At 39.3% G+C, this 21,873-nt stretch overlaps 2 protein-coding genes and 1 long non-coding RNA gene across 3 annotated transcripts in view; all 3 read right to left on the bottom strand.

The window, feature by feature from the left end:
• Window positions 1–1,229, bottom strand: part of LOC116888149 (zinc finger protein 280C-like) — a 20,945-nt gene extending 19,716 nt beyond the window's left edge. Inside the window, exon 1 of the mRNA XM_032889478.1 lies at window positions 1,184–1,229. Coding sequence (XP_032745369.1) covers window positions 1,184–1,229 — 46 coding nt within the window. The remainder of the gene's footprint in view (window positions 1–1,183) is intronic.
• A 1,459-nt stretch (window positions 1,230–2,688) lies between these two features.
• Window positions 2,689–18,448, bottom strand: LOC116888472. Its single transcript, XR_004386314.1, has 4 exons — window positions 18,425–18,448; window positions 8,554–8,619; window positions 7,882–8,015; window positions 2,689–3,242 (listed from the first exon to the last, which is right to left on the bottom strand). It is a non-coding gene; the product is annotated as an uncharacterized LOC116888472 (long non-coding RNA).
• On the bottom strand, window positions 10,444–11,798 carry LOC116888470 (AP-1 complex-associated regulatory protein-like). The gene has a single exon (XM_032889751.1). It carries the CDS (start codon window positions 11,563–11,565, stop codon window positions 10,687–10,689), a length of 879 nt encoding a protein of 292 aa, XP_032745642.1. The 5' UTR covers window positions 11,566–11,798; the 3' UTR covers window positions 10,444–10,686.
• Window positions 18,449–21,873: the final 3,425 nt, after the last annotated feature.

Here is a 21,873-nt window from a genome sequence, read left to right as displayed (position 1 = left end):
CTGAGAGACACAGCCAGAATACAGCAAATACATATGCAAATGTCATCATTAAACCACTGAACTGAGAACGGGACCCCCGTTGAAGGAATCATAGAAAGGACTGAAAGAGCTTGAAGGGGCTCGAGACCCCATATGAACAACAATGCCAAGCAACCAGAGCTTCCAGGGTTAAGCCACTACCCAAAGACTATACATGGACTGACCCTGGGCTCCAACCTCATAGGTAGCAATGAATAGCCTAGTAAGAGCACCAGTGGAAGGGGAAGCCCTTGGTCCTGCCAAGACTGAACCCCAGTGAACGTGATTGTTGGGGGGAGGGCGGTAATGGGGGGAGGATGGGGAGGGGAACACCCATAGAGAAGGGGAGGGGGAGGGGCTAGGGGGATGTTGGTCCGGAAAACGGGAAAAGGAATAACAATCGAAATGTAAATAAGAAATACCCAAGTTAATAAATATAAAAAAAATTGTTGGCGTTTTGCACTAGGTGACATTACACAAAATGCCAGATAATAAAGACTATTTAAATATATAACTTCTTAAAGGTTTATTTGTGATTTTTATGTATGTGTATGTTTGTGCATGTCTGTGAATGTATATTCCATGCAGGCCTGCAAAGCCCAGAAGAAGGTGTCAGATGTGCTGGAGCTGGTGTCTGTGCATCTCTGTGAATAGGATACATGCATTCCGATCTGGAGTTTTTTTTTTTCGGAGCTGGGGACTGAACCCAGGGCCTTGCAAGCGCTCTACCACTGAGCTAAATTCCCAACTCCAGACCTGGAGGTTTTAAAAAAAAACTAAAATATTATTCTCATAAAAATCCTACTTCCCTACTTCAAATTCAAACACAAATATAATTTTTCTAAGAACTCTTCATGGCCATCCTAGACAAGATGTGCTTTTAAACATATTACATGTTTATAATTATTATTGGAAACTTTAAGAAATCACTTAAAGCTTATAAGGCAACTTTCCCTTTTTTTGCTTTTGCCTTGATAAAATCCTAAGAATAGCAATCTCACAATGGCTCACACTGGGTCCAAAGGATGAATATATTATGTGAGAAACATAAAACGATATATTGGCAATGTGAGAAAAGTAAGACAAAAGAAGCTTGGTGGATTGAAAGAGCACACAAAAATCTTTAGAACAGAGATTTGAACCTGTATCTTTTTTTTTTTCCAACCATGTTCCTCCCCTTGATTGGGAGCTGAGTTGATGCTGTAAGCCATTGTAGTCTATATCCAAAGTTAAATTATATATTAAATTTTATTGTTAGTTATAATTGTAAACGTTTGCTGCTATCCAAACAAGATATACTATTTTTTTTTTACATTTTTTCCATCTTTATTAAATTGGGTATTTTTTTTATTAACTTGAGTATTTCTTATATACATTTCGAGTGTTATTCCCTTTCCCTTCCCTCCCCCCCTTCCTTATGGGTGTTCCCCTCCCCACCCTCCCCCCATTGCCGCCCTCCCCCCAACAATCTAGTTCACTGGGGGTTCAGTCTTAGCAGGACCCAGGGCTTCCCGTTCCACTGGTGCTCTTACTAGGATATTCATTGCTACCTATGAGGTCAGAGTCCAGGGTCAGTCCATGTATAGTCTTTAGGTAGTGGCTTAGTCCCTGGAAGCTCTGGTTGCTTGGCATTGTTGGTCATATGGGGTCTCGAGCCCCTTCAAGCTCTTCCAGTTCTTTCTCTGATTCCTTCAACGGGGGTCCTATTCTCAGTTCAGTGGTTTGCTGCTGGCATTCGCCTCTGTGTTTGCTGTATTCTGGCTGTGTCTCTCAGGATCGATCTACATCTGGTTCCTGTCGGTCTGCACTTCTTTGCTTCATCCATCTTGTCTAATTGGGTGGCTGTATATATATGGGCCACATGTGGGGCAGGCTCTGAATGGGTGTTCCTTCAGTCTCTGTTTTAATCTTTGCCTCTCTATTCCCTGCCAAGGGTATTCTTGTTCCCCTTTTAAAGAAGGAGTGAAGCATTCATGAAAAACAAAGAATTTTAATTGTTCAATTTCTGTTCCTTCATTGGATATGTACTAGGTACTGAGCATATATAAATCACTATCTCTTTAGTCTTGCCATTTTAAGATACTACTCTATATCACATTTTGCTATCATATATATCATTTATTACATAAAAAGTTTGCATAAATTAATGGTCACCAAATAATAACTACATTTTACAGGGTATTTAACATATCGGGTGACTTCTCTGACTCACAGAAACTATATTAAGACTTGAGAGTTTCACAAGTATTGTAAATGAATGCAAGCTCAGCCACGCGTGGCAGTACAGTCTCTAATTCCAGCACGGAGGAGGCAAGGCAGAGGAGGAAAAGGAGAACAGAAGGAAGGAAGGCAAGGAGGACAGAATAAACTAACTTAGCACAAAGAAAACAGTCTATTATAATGAATATAAAATATAAGATTGAGGGCTGGAGAGATGGCTCAGTGATTAAGAACACTAGCTACTCTGAGTTCAATTCCCAGCAACCACATGGTGACTCACAACCATCTGTAATGAGATCCGATGCCCTCTTCTGGCATGTAGGTATATGTGCACACAAAGTACTTCTGCATTAAAAAACACATAAATAAAACACACACACACACACACACACACACACACACACACACCCGATCACACATGAGAAGCATTCAAGAATGATTAGCTCTATTTCCACCATATAATATATGCAAAATATACCATTTTTCAGAAGAAAAACTTTAAACTATGTGTAAGTATGTATGTGGGTCCATGCACACTGTGTTATACCTGTGGAGGTTAGAGGACAGCCTGCCAGAGTCAGTTCTCACTTTCTACTATGTGGTTTCAAAGACCATACTCAGATCACCAGACTTAGTGACAAGGAACTTTCTTTCCTCATTGAGCCACCTTGCTGGCTTTTAAAATCTTTTAAGTTTGTTTATTTAATGTCATCTCTCTGCATGATATGGAGTTCATTCTCGAGTTTGACTCTGTGGGTTCCAGGGACCCAACTTAGGTTATCAGTTTGTCTCAAGCACCTTTACCTGCGAACCCATCCTCAGGCTTCCATACAGAACTTTTATATGTGTATTAATGAAGTCTCTTTTTATAACTTTAAGAAGAAATGATAAATCAAACCTGTGCTCTTCTGCAGTACGTTGGAGGACGGTATATCCTTGGTTGAGTCTAACAGCGAGGCAGAAGAAGCACCTGAATCATCTTGTGGTGAAGTCTTTAAAAAGGTCTGTAAAATGTTAAAATTATTTCGTCAATTATTATAAAAGTAAATGAACGGCATGTTAGTACTACAAAAAGGACAGGTTAGAAAACAGAAATGCAATTACCCCTCTCTGCTAAAGTGACCACATACTGGGTGAGAAGCATATTGGCATTCATTATTTTTATAATTTTCTTAGAAAACTAAAATTAGTCGTGAATAAAATGTTAAAATAAAAAGAAAAAACCAGCAGTGATAACATTGGCAAGGCAGGTTTCTTTTTCGGTATAACAAGACATACTAAAGGCTTTCAAAGTTCATATCCCTCAACATAATCATTTCATGTCTAAGAATCTGAGTTAAGGAAATAAAAGTTTAACAGAATATTTATAATATCAAAATATAAAAACCTGTGTGTTCAACAAAGGAGGAATACTTAAGTAAGCTTAAAGACTATTAGGCATTCTCATGCTTTTGAGGAAGATAAAATGAATGACAAAGAAATATATTCTCAATACAATATTCAGTGATAATGAGGAATAGATATCAAATATATGTATTATATGGTCCTGACTGACAGACTATACTATCTACAGAAAACAAAACATCAAAATATATAATGTGTTTTCTTGTTTCTAATCCTTGTCATGTATATAACTTTCACAATGAGAGTGCAAAGATATTGTCTGCTTGTCTTATACATTCAAGCTGAGAGATGAATACACTTTAAGAATTTTACTTTCTTACTAAATTTTATTTTATTTTTTGAGGGAGAGTGAATGAAACAGTTTTTCCAATATAATTCTGCATAGCCTGGAACTGCCTTTGTTGAACAGACTGGCCTCTTCATCCTCCTGTCTCAGTCTTTTGAGTGTTGTTATCACCCATAAGCCACCATGTCTGTTTTTGTCACTAAATTTTCTGATCAGTTTGTTAGAAAGTTAAAGGGACAGAGGCTGGGGAAATGATGCCTCAGTGGTCCTGTGTACTTGTTGCTCTTGCTAGGGAATCTGGACTCAGTTCTCAGAACCCGCACAGGGCTTTATAACTGAATACAACTCTAGTTCCCAGGGATCCAACACCTTTTCTGGAGTTTGTAGGTACAAAACACACACACACACACACACACACACACACACACTGTACATACATATACACAGGCACTCACAAATATATAAAATAAAAAGCAGTATGGAGACAGCTATTGAAATTACCTAAAACAGACAGTTATAGTGGTACATGAATTTAATCCCAGCATTCAGGAGGCAGAGGCAGGCAGATCTCTGAGTTTGAGGCCAGCCTGGTTAGTTTACAGAGAGTTGCAGACCAGCCAGTGCTACACAGAGAAACCCTATCATGAAAAACAAAAATAAAAATGAACAAATTACTTAAAACGTCCCATTCCTAGAATTTGAGATATAAGTATAACTCATGAAATACAACATGTGCATATAAATATGCCTTAACATAACAGTAACAGTGGCTATAGCTCTTTTGCCCTTCTTTACCAGAAGATCCTCTACGAACTTGCTGTGTTGGGGCTAGAGAGATGGTCAGCAGGATCAGAGCTGGTTGCTCTTCCAGAGGACTCAAGTTTGATTTCAAGCACTCATATTGGCAGCTCACAATCATCTGTAACACCAACTCAAGGGGATCTGATACCCTCTTCTTGTCTCCACTGGCACCAGGCACAGGAGAGAGAGAGAGAGAGAGAGAGAGAGAGAGAGAGAGAGAGAGAGAGAGAGAGAGAGAGAGAGAGAGAGAGAGAGAGAGAGAATGTGTGTGTGTGTATCACCATGTAGTCCTCAGTGGCTTGGACCTTGCTATGTAGATCAGACGGGCTTCAAACTTACAGACAAACTTGTCTCTGTCTCTCAAGTGCTGGAATTAAAGGGTGCAATACTACACCTGTCCTTTTATTTAACTATTTAACTGGAAAAGTCATGCCTAAGGGTCAAGTTATTTATATTTCCAACTGAAATAGCCCTCCATATTTTTATTTAAAATATAATTCTTGTAGCTGAATGTGGTGGCATATTCCTTTAATTCCAGAACTCAGGAGGCAGAGGCAGGTGGATCTCTGAATTTGAGGCCAGCCTGGTTGACATATTAGTGCCAGGATAGCTCAGGGCTAAATAAAGAGACACTGTCTCAACACACACACACACACACACACACACACACACACACACACACACACACACACACAGACGCACACGCTTTTAATGTTACATGCATTAAATCAAGTAGTTGTTTTAACTGTACTAATAAAGACCTTATCATCAACATACTCCATTTTAAAAATAGGTAGTTAGTGTGGTTAAATAAGGCTCTAAGTATCCTGTTCTAACTATCCTGTTCATGATGAGGAAGCTGAAATTAAAGCCCAGGTTTATTAAAAAAAAAATCAAGGCCTGTGTCCTACAGCCTACTAATTTTTTTTTTTATCTTTCTTAACCAGCCTACTAATTTTAAGCTGCATCACACTGACAGATAATGAGTACCTTACATTGTGCCACATGCTTTTAAGTCCGGCACTCTGGAGGTAGAGGTAGGCAGAAATCTCTGAGTTTAAAATCAGCTAGGTCTAGTTACAGAAGGAGTTCCAGGACAGCCAGGGCTGTTACAAAGAGAAACCCTGTCTCAAAAAAGTCAAGGGGGAGCGTTATGATAATAATCTTTTTCTTTGACCGAAATAATTGTTGGGTAAAGAAGATCATCTAAACATTTTGGAGAGACTGGAGCTCATCAGTTAAGAGCAGTAGATGCTCTTCAGGAGGACCTGGTTCAATCCCCAGTGCCCACATAGTATCAGCAAACAACTATCTTCAATTCCAGTCTTCAGAAGATCCCAGAACATCTCATTCCCTCTTTTTCCTCTGCAGGCAGCAAGCACATGCGGTATACAGGCAATACATGAAAACACAACACTATACACAACAAAATAAATATTTTTTAATTTAAAAAAAAAAACAGAGAAAATTCTCACACAATATTCGCAATTCTTTCCAGAACAATTACTTGTCATTTTCTATCCTGACTTCACCTAGAGACTTTTAAAAGCTATTAAGGTGGAAAAGAGCAAGGTCACAGTGTTTTGGTAACATTTTTAATCTCATGAGCCGCTGGGAGTCTCTTGGGGACCTTAAAGTTAGTCTACACAGCTATACTACTGCACAATACTGCCCTAAGGCAATCCTTCCATTTCTTAAAAGTATATACTTAAACGTATGGTCAGATATATGTACAAACCTGAGATAATATGGCTTGAAATCCCATGTCTATTAGTTATTGGTTGCTCTTTGGTGAATCATTTAGGTTCTCTGAGTTTTAGTTTCCTCAATCATAAAATCAGAATAATAGTGACTCCCTTATAAGGATGTCTTAAGAATTATGTAAGAATTACAGATAGTATTTAGCAGGAAGACTTGCACATATTAATAGTTTCCTTCCAAATGTTAAGTATTACTGCTATTTCCTACTTCTATTAAAAGCCTTTCATTATTTTTGTACTTGGGGGTTATTTGGTTGTGTGAGACAGAGTCACACCATGTAGCCCAGTCTAATATCGAACTTACTATGAAGAGACTAGTCTCAAACTCAATCCTCTTGCCCTTAGCCCCTCAAGAACTAGGACTACATTGCATGCAACCGCCACGATGGCTTAAAACATTTAAAAACTAAACAATGAAAATAGTTTTAAGAATAAACAGCCATGACTTGTTGGAATGATCATCCCAATTAAGAACACCTAAGTTTACTCTGTTAAAAAGTTGATTTTCTGTGGGTTTCTTCTGTACAATAAGCTTTTTAGTTTTATGAGGTCCTACTTGTCAATTGTTGACCTTGATTCCTAGGCAAATGGAGTCCTATTCAGAAAGTCCTTCCCTAGACCTATATCATGTAGAGTACTGCCTATGTTTTCTTCTGGCGATGTCCATGTTACAGGTTGCAAATTGAGGTGTTTGATCCACTTTGAGTTAAATTTTCATGCAGGGTGATAAATATGGATCTAATTTTATTCATCTACATGTGGACATTGAGGTTCCCAGAACCACTGGATAAGGATGCTGCCTTTTTTCAAAGGTATGTCTTTCACCTCTTTGTCAAATACCTGGAGTAGATTATGGGTTACTGGAGCTTGGAAGGGCAAAGGGAGATAGTCAAGACTTTGGTACAAAACATTCTAGACAAGATAGCCATTGAATTTGACATTGGATCTCCGTAGTGTTGACTTGACTGTATCTGGAATATAAAAATCACACAATATACTGACTTTATGCTATCTAATTTTGTCAGTGTAACAGTGTTCTTTAACACAATGAAATAAATTTAGTTTAAAAATGAAGCTGAGTACGGTGGCTCATGCTTTGTAATCTCAGCACTCAGGAGGCGGAGGCAGGTAGATCTCTGACTTTAAGGCCATTCCGGATTACATAGTGAGTTCCAAGACAGTTAGAGCTACATAGTAAGACCCTTTCTTGAACAACAAACAAAAACCAAAACAAACAAAAAATCTAAAGAGAATGTCAAAGGTAATTATGACAGTAATTTCTTTGAGTAATTATGGCAGTTGGTTATGACCTTTTTCAACTCTAGCCAGATATATTCTCTCCAATGTGTTCTTGAACTAATTGTACAGTTTAAAAAACAAAAACAAACTTACAGGTTTAGACACAGTCTGGACATCAGAACTCTCTGAAGATTTGGGTGCAGGATAAAAGCTTGGCAAAGCAATCAGTGGATGAGATGGTGGATTTCTGTAGTGCTGATTTGTAGGCTTGAAGATATTAGAAAGAGCTATATATGTGGAAAAAAAAGACCCAGAATATAATGAACATATTGGTATGCAATTGTGCCAAATAGTTGAGTTTAAAATAGTAGAAACTGGAGAGATGGCTTAGCCATTAAATACACCTGCTACCCTTGCAGAGGACCTGGGTTCAGTTCCTAACACCTAAATCAGGTGGTTAACCACCACTAATTAATTACAGTTCCAGGGAACCCAATTCCCTCTTCTGCTCTTAATGGGCACCTGTACACAAATGGTGCACAAAAACTCATACAGGCACACATATCTACACAAAAATGCAACACAAACAAATGTTTAACATTAAGACAATACAATAGGGCTGGAGAGATGGCTCAGTGGTTAAGAGCACCCGTCTGCTCTTCCAGAGGTCATGAGTTCAATTCCCAGCAACCACATGGTGGCTCACAACCATCTGTAAAGAGATCCGATGCCCCCTTCTGGTGTTTCTGAAGACAGCTACAGTGTACTTACATATAATAAAATAAATAAATCTTAAAAAAAAAAGACAATACAATAATAAAGTACCTGGACTGAATGAGCCATTCTTTAGTCCCTTTGAAGATGAACCAGGGCTACATCTGTTAAAAATATCTACAAGAATATTGCAAAAACACATTACTGAAACTAAATATATTAAGATAATATAAAATTGTCTAAAATGTACATATACACCCATTAATAGAAATATATGTATGCCCCTTAATGATGACAAGATTTTATGACTCAATATCTTATAACTCAAAAATCAAGCCCATGCCCAATTCTTATGTATACTTGACACCCCTAGATTTCTGGAAGTTTCATTATGGACCAGCTGATTTGATTACTCTTCTTCTGATTCTCAATATCATTACTTGTGTTCTGAAAGGAAAATTATCAGATAACAGATTACGTTAAACCTTGATATTAGTATTTGACTAGTTTCAGAGGTTTAAATATATTACTCTAGAAGTCAATCTGGGCCTGACAGAATAGATCATTTCAGATGGTTATCTCTTGTCTTTGTGTAAACATAATTTTCTGATTACCAAGGAATTGTATTCAAATTACAAAGTTAAAAATTTGATTAAAATTTCTCATCTCAAGAAGGTAATATCTAAATTGTGGTTTCTTTTTTTTTTAATTGTAAAAATGTTTATTCACAATCCTTGAAAGGTTACCATTCCTTCAGAAAATTCTTTATGAACAAAAAGCCAAGAAAATTACTACAGTAGCTTATGCCAAACCAAAAATATACATCTGATGTAATATAAACCTTAGAAAGCATGAACACAGGCAATGTGAACAGAGTGCCTTTAAATCATTTCCATGACACACCTACAATTTAAATCTTAAGATAGATATAAATAATAGCATAACCTAATGCATATTTACATATCAAAGAATATTTATTTGTATGAGATTTAAAAATGACAAGATTACAGATGTCATCGTATAGCAGTTCAAATATTGAAAGGGCCACGTAAGTTTTCACGCACAGCAAGAACTTGACTATTTCTACCTGGACCGCCCTGTACTGCTGAAAGCATGTGCCATCGCTGCTGAGGAGAGAAAAACAGCAAGGGAGACAGAATGCCGTGTCACTCAGTCCTCAGCCAAAGCAAGGAACGCAGTTAGGAAACACTTCCCAGCCCTGGCCTTCTCTAGATTCAGACATGGGTCTTCAATATGCCATTTAGTCCCATCCCCTGGCCTTATGTATACTACAAGGCAGAAGAGAAAGGTAATACAATGGGACCTTTCATATCAGAAAGGTTTATTTACTGATACTAATATTTTAATGTCTTCTTAAATCCTCACGAATATATTCTGTGTAAAAATCTTCAAAAGATGCTCACTGGCAATATAGAATTTTTAAAAAAATAGAAAGTGAAAACTTAAAATCTCAATTTAAAGCCAATACAATGGCATGTGAAAGGAAGTAAAAATTTTAAACTCTTTTTTTATATTAGTTTTCATATACCAACTCTAAGTGTCCAAACTCTGGAAGCATCTTTAATCCTGTCACCAGATGGGCTTAGGATGTCGCGTGTGCGTGTGCGTGTGTGTGCGTGTGTGTGTGTGTGTGTGTGTGTGTGTGTGTGTGTGTGTGTGTGTGTGTGTGTGTGTGCGTGTGTGTGCGTGTGTGTGTGTGTGCATGTGTGTGTGTGTGTGTGTGTGTGTGTGTGTGTGTGTGTGTGCGTGTGTGTGCGTGTGTGTGTCCATACATCAGTATGCTGAGTCATCTCAATTCCTGCTGTCTACAAGACAAGAAGAGTAAAGCTTAACCAAAGCAGCCTCTGCTGGAAGGTCACCTCCTGGGTTACCTCCCTCCGCGCTGCCTGTACGTATGCTGAACTAACAAAAACACTGTCAGATCGTTATATAGGAAGATAGGCGGGGTGAAGTGCTCAGAGGAGAACGAATGCGGACTTAAGGTGCAGAACCTGACGGGTGAACAGAAAGGCATGAGTGTCTGATATGTCAGAATCACTGAGTCGGTCCTGGGACGCAGAAGGCAGATGCTGCGCTCACACCCGACTGGAGCGCTCAGCTGTCCCTCCAGGAACACAAGCATCTGTCACGTGGTGTTTTGCTGCCCTCACAAAGAGCCGGGGCGTGCCACCTGTACATTCTAGCTGATTGTTAACGTTTGGTGAGTAAGGTCACAGCTTCACCCTACCGGATCTGCTGATCTGTATCAGACTGCTTGATGGCGGACTCCGACAGGTCCAACACAGGATTCACAAACCCCGCGTACTCAGAATTGCCGTTGTCGTCTATCTCGGCACTGACAAAGTCGTTCTCCCACTCCAGCCCGTTGGAGTCATCGGAGGCGGACGTGGGGTTGCTGCGCTTCTTGCTGCTGCACTTCAGCGCTGCCTCTGTCTTGGAGCGCTCTCTCATGGGCAGCATCCTAGTCATTCCTTCTTCATCTTCCCACTCCAGGTCTAAGGAGGTGCTGTCGTCATTCCCACTGGTTGATTTGGTTTTGGTCATTAGGTCACAGCTGCTTTCCTTATTTGGTGTCAACACTGTGGCGTCAGATGAGAGTCTACTACTTCGAAAAACTTCATACTGTGACTTTATATTTCTTGAGGAAGCTTCAAAGTCGTCTTCTGGTCCTGCACTTTGACAGTCTCCACTGCTGGGATGATAGCGTGGGGCAGTTCTCTGCTTCTCTTGCTCCAGGAGCTTTCGCTGCCTCGCTGCCCTGGCTGCTTCACGCTGGGCAGCGTATAAAGCTTCTTCTTCTAGTCTTAACTTCTCCTCTTGTAAGGCTAACTCCCTCTGGAGTTCCCTATCCACGTCTTTCTGCTTCTCCGCAATAGAGTCATAATGCCTCTCTTGTAAGTCAACGATTTCTTCCTCAGTAAGTGGCCTATGGCTGCTTCCTGGGCTCTCCCCCTCATCGCTCTCCACAAGATTCTCATACTCTATGGTCAAGTGCTCTCCTCTTGGGCATGTTCTAAAATACGTTGATCCTCCGCCCGCTCGCTGCAGCCGACCCGCTTCCCGGAGCAGCCCGAAGCATTGCGTCCAGCAGCAGTTCCCCATCGCATGCCGCCTGGAGCTGCCGCTCCTCCTCCAGCCCCGAGCGCGAGCCCAGGCGGAGCAGCTGCATCCGCGCCGGCCGGAGCTCGGCAGACGGCGATGTAGGGAACAAAGGCCGCCGCTAGGCCCGCCGGCTCCCGGATACCGCGGCGCGAGGGACGAGCGCAGGGCCGTGGGGTCCCGGGTCGCCAGCCGTCCGCATGGCCTGCTTGCCACCCGCCCAAGCCGGTCACCGCCCCGGCCTAAATTGTGGTTTCTATTGTTGATGAAACACCATGACCAAAGCAACTTGGAGAGTAAAGAGTTTATTTCATCTTATAAGTTGTACACCATCATTGATGGAAATCAGGGCAGGAACTCAAGTATGATAGGAACTTGGAAGCAAGAAGTGATACAGAGGCCTTGGAAGAATGCTGCTTCTTGGCTTGTTCCTCATTGTTTGCTCAGCCTGCTTTTTTATATCATCCAGGTTCACCCACGAAGGGATGTCATCACGTTGTGTGGAATGGGCCCACCTACATCAATTATCAAGAAAATTCACCACACAGGCTTGCCTACAGGCAAATCTGGTGTGGGCATTGTCTCAATTGAGGTTCTCTCTCCAAAAATGGCTCTAGCCTATGCCAAATTTTTATCTCCTCATAAAATTAGTAAAATGTAACATAAAAATGGAATTATATGATCACAGAAATAAAACATTTTTATGACAATGTTCCTCAACCTGACCCTTTGGGAATGAAGTATCACGTATTTACACTGTAATTTGTAATAGTAACAAAATTACAGTTATGAAGTAATAACTATGAGTAGGGGTCACCACACCGCTGAGGAACTGTAAGTGTTTAAGCATTAGGAAAGTTGGGACCACTGTGCTATGAGAACATGACAGAAGTCTAGGGAAACAAAACCTTTTTGTCCTCAAATTATTTTATATCATGATTTTTTTGCTACTTTACTTTTGAGACAGGGTCTCAGTATATAGGCCAGACTGGCCTTGAACTCTCAATATTTCTGGGATTATAAGTAATTACTCCCCATGCTGGGTTTTGATCTTGTTTTCAGTTTAAGTATTAAACCATCAAGTTGTTCCTACTTTGTTGTGGTTGTAGTTCACTAAAACCTCTTCTTTTTTTGATCATATTTTTTCTTTGGTCATATTTTCTTTAAAAAAAATTCTTCCTTATATTTTGAGGATTATTATGACAATCACTTCCCCCTCCCCTTTTCTCCTAAATCCTTCCACCATATACCTCTGTCCTTGTCATCTTTCAAACTCATGGCCTCTCTTTTCATCAATTGTCACATATAGGCATATACATATGTATGTATGTATGTATGTATGTATGTATGCACACGTGTATGGTGTATGTATTCCTAAATATGTAAGTGAGAATATGCCTCCATAAGATTTGGTTGCATGCCAACCAAACCAGAGCCCAGGACTAAGCCACTACCCAAAAGACTATACCATGGACTAATTTCAGACTCTGACCTCAGGTAGCCAATGAATATCCTAGTAAGAGCACCAGTGGAAGGGAAGCCTGGTCCTGCTAAGACTGAACCCCCAATGAACTAGACTGTTGGGGAGAGGGCAGCAATCAGGGGAGGGTTGGAGGGGAAACACCCATATGAAGGGGAGGGGAGGGGATGTTTGCCCTGAAACCGGGAAAGGGAATAACACTTGAAAAGTAAATAAAAATACTCAAGTTAATAAAAAAAAAAAGCATTAAAAAAAAAAAAAGATTGGGCTGTACATAAGCCTGTAGGCATTTTCTTAATTACTGATAGATGGGAAGAACCCAGCTCATTGTATGTGTGCCACACCTGGGCTGGTGGTTCTGGATTCTATAGGAAAGCAGGATGAGCAAGTCTGGGGGATCAAGTCAATAAGCAGCACCCCCCCCCCATGTCCTCTGTATCAGCTCCTGCCCACATGTTCCTGGCCTGTTTGAGTTTCTGTCCTGACTTTCTTCCATGATGAACAGTGCTGTGTCAGTATAAGCCAAATAAACTCTTTCCTCCCCAACTTGCTTTTTGATCATGGTGTTCCATCACGGCAATAGTAACCCTAACTAAGACAGTAAGTATAACTTGTCAGTCTATATACTTACTTATACTTCTTTATAATAGCTGTACATAAATGTTTAGCTCGTATATTCCACATACTAAAAATATTAAGGCATAAAAGATCAACAAAATTTTGAATTAATAAATTTAGGAAAACTACTTGAATTCTGAATTTAAAAATATAGAATAATTTAGAAAACATATTTCAGTAGTTCCATCCTGAAACAAATAGAAATAATGCTAGCTAAATACTGTTAACAGTTTTTTTAAACTTGATATATATTCAACTTTAAATTGACCTTCATTTTTAATTTAAGAAGCACTCCACTTGGTACTTCACTCTTTGTTACAAAAAAAGTGATACTGAGAACTGTATTATTTAAAATTTTTCTACCTCTGATTAAAGAGTTTAAATGACGAAGTAGTTGTCTGGAGGTGAGAATCCTTACTAGACACAAACAATCTTATTTAGTTTATCCTGGCATTTTAGCAAAGCATTTTAAACACTTCCTTTTCTGCCTATCTGAACTAAAAGGAGAAAAGATAAAGAATAAACAATCAGGTTACGGGGCTTCTTTAAAAACTTGGTGGGGGACACTCTGTCCAGGGTAGCAGATAGGCTAACTGCAAATTTTCACCTCTCCCTCCATTTTTCCAGGCCAAATCCCCATTCTCATTCTTAGAGCTGTAGCACACCACCTGTTGTGGCCTCTATACACTCTCTGTTACCATTTCTAGGGAACTAAACAGATCCTGCTTTTGTCCCTCTTGTGGATCCCCAACTTAGACCTTCCCCATTCCTAAATGTCAGATTCCAATATCTATCTAACACAGTTTACCTGGAACCCCCAGTGACCACACCAATCAAGATCCCAGAAGAATTCTCTATCAGCTAATAAGAGCCAGAAAAGGTAGCAGAAACAAGGAACAAAAACATGAACTAACAAAGACAAAAACAGATGTCTGTAATCTAGAATTAGCAATCTTCTAAAGCCCAGATGTTTAGACATCAAAATAAAACACAATTAATAGTAGCCAGGACAAGATGTCTCTGCACCAGAGCCCAGCAACCCTATTACAACAGACCCTAGATATTGTAACATAGATGAGACACAAGAAATAGACCTTAAAATGCCCTTTATTAATATGTTAGAGGTCCTCAAGGAGGACATGAATAGGGTCGCTAAAGAATCTATGGGACTGGAGAGATGGCTCAGTGGTTAAGAGCTGACTGCTCTTCCAGAGGTCCTGAGTTCAAATCCCAGCAACCACATGGTGGCTCACAACCATCTGTAATGGGATCTGATGCCCTCTTCTGGTGTGTCTGAAGACAGCTACAGTGTACTCATATATAATACATAAATAAATCTTAAAATAAAAGGACTCTATGAAAAGCCAAGCAATGTATGGCACATGCCTTTAATCCCAGCACTTGAGAGGCAGAGGAAGGCAAATCTGACTCTATGTGTTCAAGGCCAGCCTTGTATAGAAAGTAAGTTCCAGGATAGCCAGGGCTATACAGAGAAATCCTACCTCGAAAAAACCCAATAATTAATAATATTATTAAGCCTCACTAACAGAATACAAGAGACAAAAGAAAATCTAAGGTATTGAAGACTGAATAGAAGAAATGCAAAGTTTGTTCCAAAAAAGTGTTAAATCTTTAAAAAAAAAAGTATCCTGGCACAAAACATCCAAGAAATCTGGGATACTATGAGAAGAACAAATCTAAAAATCATAGGAAAATAGGGAAAAGATATCCAAATCAAAGGCACAGAAAATATTTTCAACAAAATCATAGATGGAAATTTCTGTAACCTAAAGGAGATGTCTATCAAGGGACAAGAAACATACAGAACATCAAATAGTCTGGATCATAAAAGAATTTCCCTTCAGCACATAATAATCAAAACAGTAAATGTAAAGAACAAAGAAAGAATATTAAAAGCTGCAAGGGAAAAAAAAAACCAAGTAACATATAAAGACACCTGACTGCTCAATGGAGAGTGTACAAGCTGAAGAACCTGGGAGGATGGTTACAGGCTCTAGAAGAGTAAATGTGTCAGCCCAGACTATTACACTCAGCAAAACTATCAATTACAATAGATGGAGAAAATAATAGATTCTAGGATATATCCAAAATTAAACAACATCTATTTACAAATCCAGCTGTAAAGAAGATACTATAAAGAAAACTCCAACCTAAAGAGATTAATGCACCCAACTAAATAGAAGAATCAATAAGCCCAGACCAGCAACTCAAAAGAGGACACATACACCACCTACACCACCACCACCACCACCACTACCACCACCACCACCACCACCATCACCACCACCACCACCACCACAACAACTATAACAAAAACAAAATAACAGATATCAACAAACATTGCTCATTGATATCAATGGTCTCAATTGCCCGATAAAAGACACAGGCTAACAGAACGGATGCAAAAACAGAATCCATCATTCTGCTATATCCAAGAAACATAGCTCAACATCAAGGACAGACATCACACAGAAAAAAAGGATGGAAGAAGATATTTGAAGCAAATGAATTAGAGAGCAAACCAGTGTATCTATTTTAATATCTGAGAAAAATGGATTTCAAACCAAAGCTAACGGACCTCAAGCCAAAGCTAATCAGAAGAGATAGGAAAGGGCATTGTATAATCAAAGGGAAAAAACCACCAAGAGGACATTACAATTATTAAATCTATCATGGCAAACACAAGGGTCAATAAAGAGCATTAGTACAGCTCATGTCACATACTGACTCTCACACATTGATAGTGGGAGAATTCAATATCTGACTCTTGCCAATAGACAGGTCATCCCCAACAACAAAAAACTACACGTAGAAATGCTGGTGTTAACTGACTTATAAACCAAATAGATAAAACAGATATTTATTGAACATTTCACCCAGACACAAAAGAATATAACTTGTTCTCAGCACATCATAGAACTATCTCCACAATTGGCCAAATACTCAGACACAAGTAAGTCACAATAGATAGGGAAAAATGGAAATAATGTTTTGCATACATCTGACTACCGCAGATTAAACAAGAGAAAAAACAAGAGAAAGCTTACAAATTCCTGGAAACTGACCAACACACTGTTGATTGAAAATGAGTCAAGACATAAATGAGAAACTTTCTAGAATTAAGTGAAAACAAACACACAACATACCTAAACTTAGGGGACAGAGTGAAAGTGGTTCTGAGGACAAGTTCATAGCACTACATGCTTATATAAAAAATGGAGAGCTCTCCTACCAGTCACTTACCAGCACACCTGACAGTTCTAAAACACAAAGAATTATACCCAAAAGGCATAGACAGAAATAATCAAACTTGAGGCTGAAATCAATAAAATGGAAACAGAAAAATGCACAGAATCAATGAAGCAAAGAGTTAGTTCTCCGAGAAACATCAAGATTGACAATCACGTAAAATAACTAAAAGGTGGAGAGAGAAAATCTCAACTAACCAAGTAAGAAATGAAAAGGAGGGGCTGGAGAGATGGCTCAGCGGTTAAGAGCACTGACTGCTCTTCCAGAGGTCCCGAGTTCAATTCCCAGCAACCACATGGTGGCTCACAACCATCTGTAATGGGATCTGATGCCCTGATGCTCTCTTTAGATGTGTCTGAAGACAGCTACAATGCACTACACATATACATAAGATAAATAAATAAATCTTTAAAAAATGAAAACAAAACAAAACTGTACCCTACCAAATTGGAAAACCTAAAAGAAAAGGATAATTTTCTTAATAGATACACTTAAATAAAATTAAATCAAAATCTAGCTATAACCCCTAGTAAAAATAGAAGCAGTTAAACCAACATCCCTATGGCCTTAGTTGGGCTTTATTGCTGAAGACACCATGATCAAGGCAATTTTTTTTTTTTTTTCTTTTGAAGCTGGGGACCAACAGGGCCTTGTGCTTGTAAGCAAGCACCTAACTGATAAATCCCCAACCCGATCAAGGCAAATTCTTATAAAGGAAAAGATTAAATTTGAGACTGGTTACAGTTTGAGAGGTTTAGTCCATTACTGTCATGATGGGAAGCATGGCAGCGTGCAGGAAGACGCGGTGCTGGAGGAGTCAAGGGTTTTATATATTGATCCAAAGCAGCAAGGGGACAGGAATGTGTTTCAGCAGGTGAAACATGAGCATTCTAAGGCCTTGCACCTCACCTTCTCAGTGACACACTTCCCCCTAACTTCGGTCACACTTATCCAAGAGAGCCACACTTCCTCCAACAGGGCCACACCTCCTAATAGTGTCATTCCTACAGGCCAAGCATCCAAACACATGAATCTATAGGGGACCATACCTATTCAAACCACCACACCAACCAAAAACTTATTTATTACTGGGTTCCCAGGCTGATGCTGGGGATCTTCCTCAATCCCTCTCTACTCTATTCACAGAGTGAAGAAACTGGATCGAGCTTTGCTAAATAAGACTGGAGTTACCCAGTGCCCCGTCTCTGCCTCTTAAGAATTAAAAATTATAGGAAGGCTGCCATTCCACCTGGCATTTACATACAGGATCAAATTCCAGGATTCACACTTTGGCTTGCACAGGCAAGTGCTTTAATTACAAAGTATTCCCTAGCCTTACCTTTCATCTAAGCTCCATTTCAAACAAATACAACACGTACTAAAAAATAAAAAGTCACCAGTTTGTCCATTCAAACAACAACAACAACAACAACAACAACAATGACAACAACAACAACCGCCATCATATGAAACTTCATTGAAATAAATGCTTACTTGAAATGGCTGGTTTGAACTTGATATCTCTCCAACAAAGATCAACTCATCATCATCATCATCATCTTATTTTGACTCTTCTATCTACGTTGTTCAACTCTTCTTCTTCACATTCCATGATAAGTTCAGCTATTTTTGATTTATCTAGTTTCCAAGAAGAGAGAAAAAAACCCTTATATATTTTTCTTGTATTTTTATTAAATTGGTTGTTTCTTACATTTCCAAAATGTTATTCCTTTTCCCAGTTTCCTATCCCATCAGCCCCCTAACTCCTCCCCCTCCCCTTCTATATGGGTGTTCCCTCATCCACCTCCCATTACCGCCCCCCAATACACTGGAGTCCAACCTGGCAGGACCAAGGGCTTCCTTCCACTGGTGCCCCTACAAGGCTATTCTGCTACCTATGCAGTTGGAGCCCAGGAAGAATCCTTATATTTAAAAGGAAAAAACTACTTATTTGTGATAGAAAGCAATTAAAGATCAACTTTAATAATCCTAAAGGAAGCTACTGAATAACTACATAACAACTATGAATTGATAGTCAGGTGGTATATCATATAGAAAGAATAAACTGAGAAAACAAATCCTCAGTGCAATGGTATACTCCTGAAACCCTACCTACCATTCATTCAGGAGGTTGAAGTAGCAGGTGACATTTTTGAGGACAATTGCTCACACATGAAGCCCTATCTTGAAACAAAACGAAATCAAAATTGACTAGGTAGCTGAAGATTGGGACAGCAGTTGAGTTACAGTGAGTCAAATTTTTTTTTTTTAGGTTTTTGATATGTTTTGTTTGCATGTATTTATGCTCCATATGTATGCAATGCTTGCAGAGGCCAGAAGAGGGGTGGATTATCTGGAATGGGATTTACAGACAATAGTAGTTGGCAGCCAAGTGGGTTGTGGGAACCAAACTGGAGTCCTCTGAAAAATAAATAGTGCCCTTAACTGCTGAGCCATCTCTCTAACCCCAGGTAACAAAAATTTAGATAAAAAATCTAGTCAAACTAAGTTTATGCTATATGACTAGATATAATTATATATGTACAAAAAGGAGAGTATAATCATTACCTGAAAACAAAAAAGCCACACTTGTATTTTAGAAAAGGAAATAAACCAAAATATAAGTGGTAATTATATTGAAGGAGGAAAACTGCATATTAAGGTACAGAATGAAAACACTTCCACTCCCCAAGATACTAGGGATAGTAATAGGGGAAAATAGAAAACATCCCATTCTAGTTTCTCATCTGAAGAAATTAAACAAAGAATGTACTGCAAATACTACCAGTTCTGAATAATCACAGATCATAACAAACACAATTATTTTAAAATCTAAGAATAAATAAAAGTAGCAAAAATAGATATGGACAACTAGTAGCAACAAAAATTTGAGGAAAGCCCTCTGCTGTGAAATATCAAAGCAATAGGACAAGATTAAAAAGACCTTAATCAAAACAGATAATAAAAAGGATAAGAGAAATTAAAAACAATATGATGAGATTCTTTTTAGAGAAATTTGACAAAAATGTAATAATAAGGGCTAGAGATGGCTCAGTGGGTACAGCCTTGCCCCAGCCCTAATGACCTGAGTTTGGAATTCCTTGATCATGCCATGGAAAAGTGGAAGGAAGGGCTCACAAAAAGTTATCCTCTGACCTCCACATGTGTGCACACACATAGTATACATACATAGCATAACAATAAAAATAAAATTTAAATATACAAACAATAACATTAAAAAAATGATAAACAAATCAGGTGATACTAACTAAAATGTATCCTAAAAGCAAAAGTTGAGTGTATGTGAGAGTGAAACACACACACACACACACACACACACACACACACACACACGAACACAAATGATACATTTTTTTCTGCTATGAATTTTTTATTGGATATTTTTATTTATATTTAATTGCATGTTTTATTTACATTTTAAAAGTTATCCTTCCTGGTTTTCCCTCCAGAATCCTCCTATCTCATCTCCCTCCCCTGATTCTGTGAGGGTGCTCCTCACCCTCACCCACTCACTCCCACCTCCCTGCCCTGACATTTCCCCTTGGCTACTGGGGACCAAGGGCCTCCTCTCACTGATGCCCAACAAGGCCATCCTACATATGCAGCTGGAGCCATAGGTCCATACCTGTGTACTCTTTGGATGGTGGTTTAGGCCCTGGGAGCTCTGGGGGGTGTGGTTGGTTGATATTGTTCTTCTTCTTCTTTTTTATTATTAACTTGAGGTTTTCTTATTTACATTTGAATGTTATTCCCTTTGCCGGTTTCCGGGCAACCATCCCCCTCCCCCCTCCCCCTCTTTATGGTTGTTCCCCTCCCCATCCTCCCCACCTTGCCGCCCTCCCCCCAATAATCTAGTTCACTGGTGGTTCAGTCTTGTTGGGACCAAGGGCTTCCTTCCCTGGTGCTCTTACTAGGATTATTCATTGCCACCACGAGGTCCAGAGTCCCAGGGATCAGTCCATTATAGTCTTTAGGTAGTGGCTTAGTCCCTGGAAGCTCTGGTTGCTTGGCATTGTTGTTCATAAGGGGTCTTGCCCCTTCAAGCTCAGTTCTTTCTCTTATTCCTTCAACGGGGTCCTATTCTCAGTTCAGTGGTTTGCTGCTGGCATTCGCCTCTGTATTTGCTGTATTCTGGCTGTGTCTCTCAGGAGAGAACTACATGTCGGCCTGCACTTCTTTGCTTCATCCATCTTGTCTAATTGGATGGCTGTATATGTATGGGCCACATGTGGGGCAGGCTCTGAATGGGTGTTCCTTCTGTTTCTGTTTTAATTCGCCTCTATTCCCTGCCAAGAGTAATTTTTGTCTCTTTTTAAAGAAGGAGTGAAGCATCTACATTTTGATCATCCGCTCTGAGTTTCATGTGTTCTATGCATCTAGGGTATCTGCCATTTGGGCTAATAGCCACTATTACGAGTGCATACCAGGTGTTTTTCTGTATTTGTGTTTCTCACCAGGATGATATTTTCTGTTCCAACCAACAAATGATACATTTTTAAAAATCAATTTTTCTTAAGACAAGAACTTAATATATAGTTTTTAGCTGATTTGGTATTTGATTTGTAGCCCATGTAATCCCTTGGTAATCCTTCTTTTGGCCTCCTAAATGTCAAGAGTTATATGTACCCCATGCTCAGTTAGAAACAAAAATGTAAAATTATTTTCCCAATTGCCCTGCTAGCCTTGTCCCACAATTCCTCACCTTCTCTATTTTTTCTTTATGTTTTATATATCCTTTTGCACACCTCCCTTTTCCATGTCCTTCTTTTTATCACCTATTTTTACCCTCTTAGTCTCCCTTTTTTATGATAGTCTTGGCTGGCCTAGCAACTGACTGGCTATGAAGACCAGGATTCCACTTGAACTCATACCCTTTCAACTCTCGTACCATTAAATTAATGAGATCCCCTGAATAAACCTGC

The sequence above is a fragment of the Rattus rattus genome, chromosome X (assembly GCF_011064425.1).
Source record: "Rattus rattus isolate New Zealand chromosome X, Rrattus_CSIRO_v1, whole genome shotgun sequence".
NCBI lineage: Eukaryota > Metazoa > Chordata > Mammalia > Rodentia > Muridae > Rattus > Rattus rattus.
The sequence above is the reverse complement of the archived record's forward strand: the minus strand, read 5'-3'. Positions and strand labels throughout refer to the sequence as shown.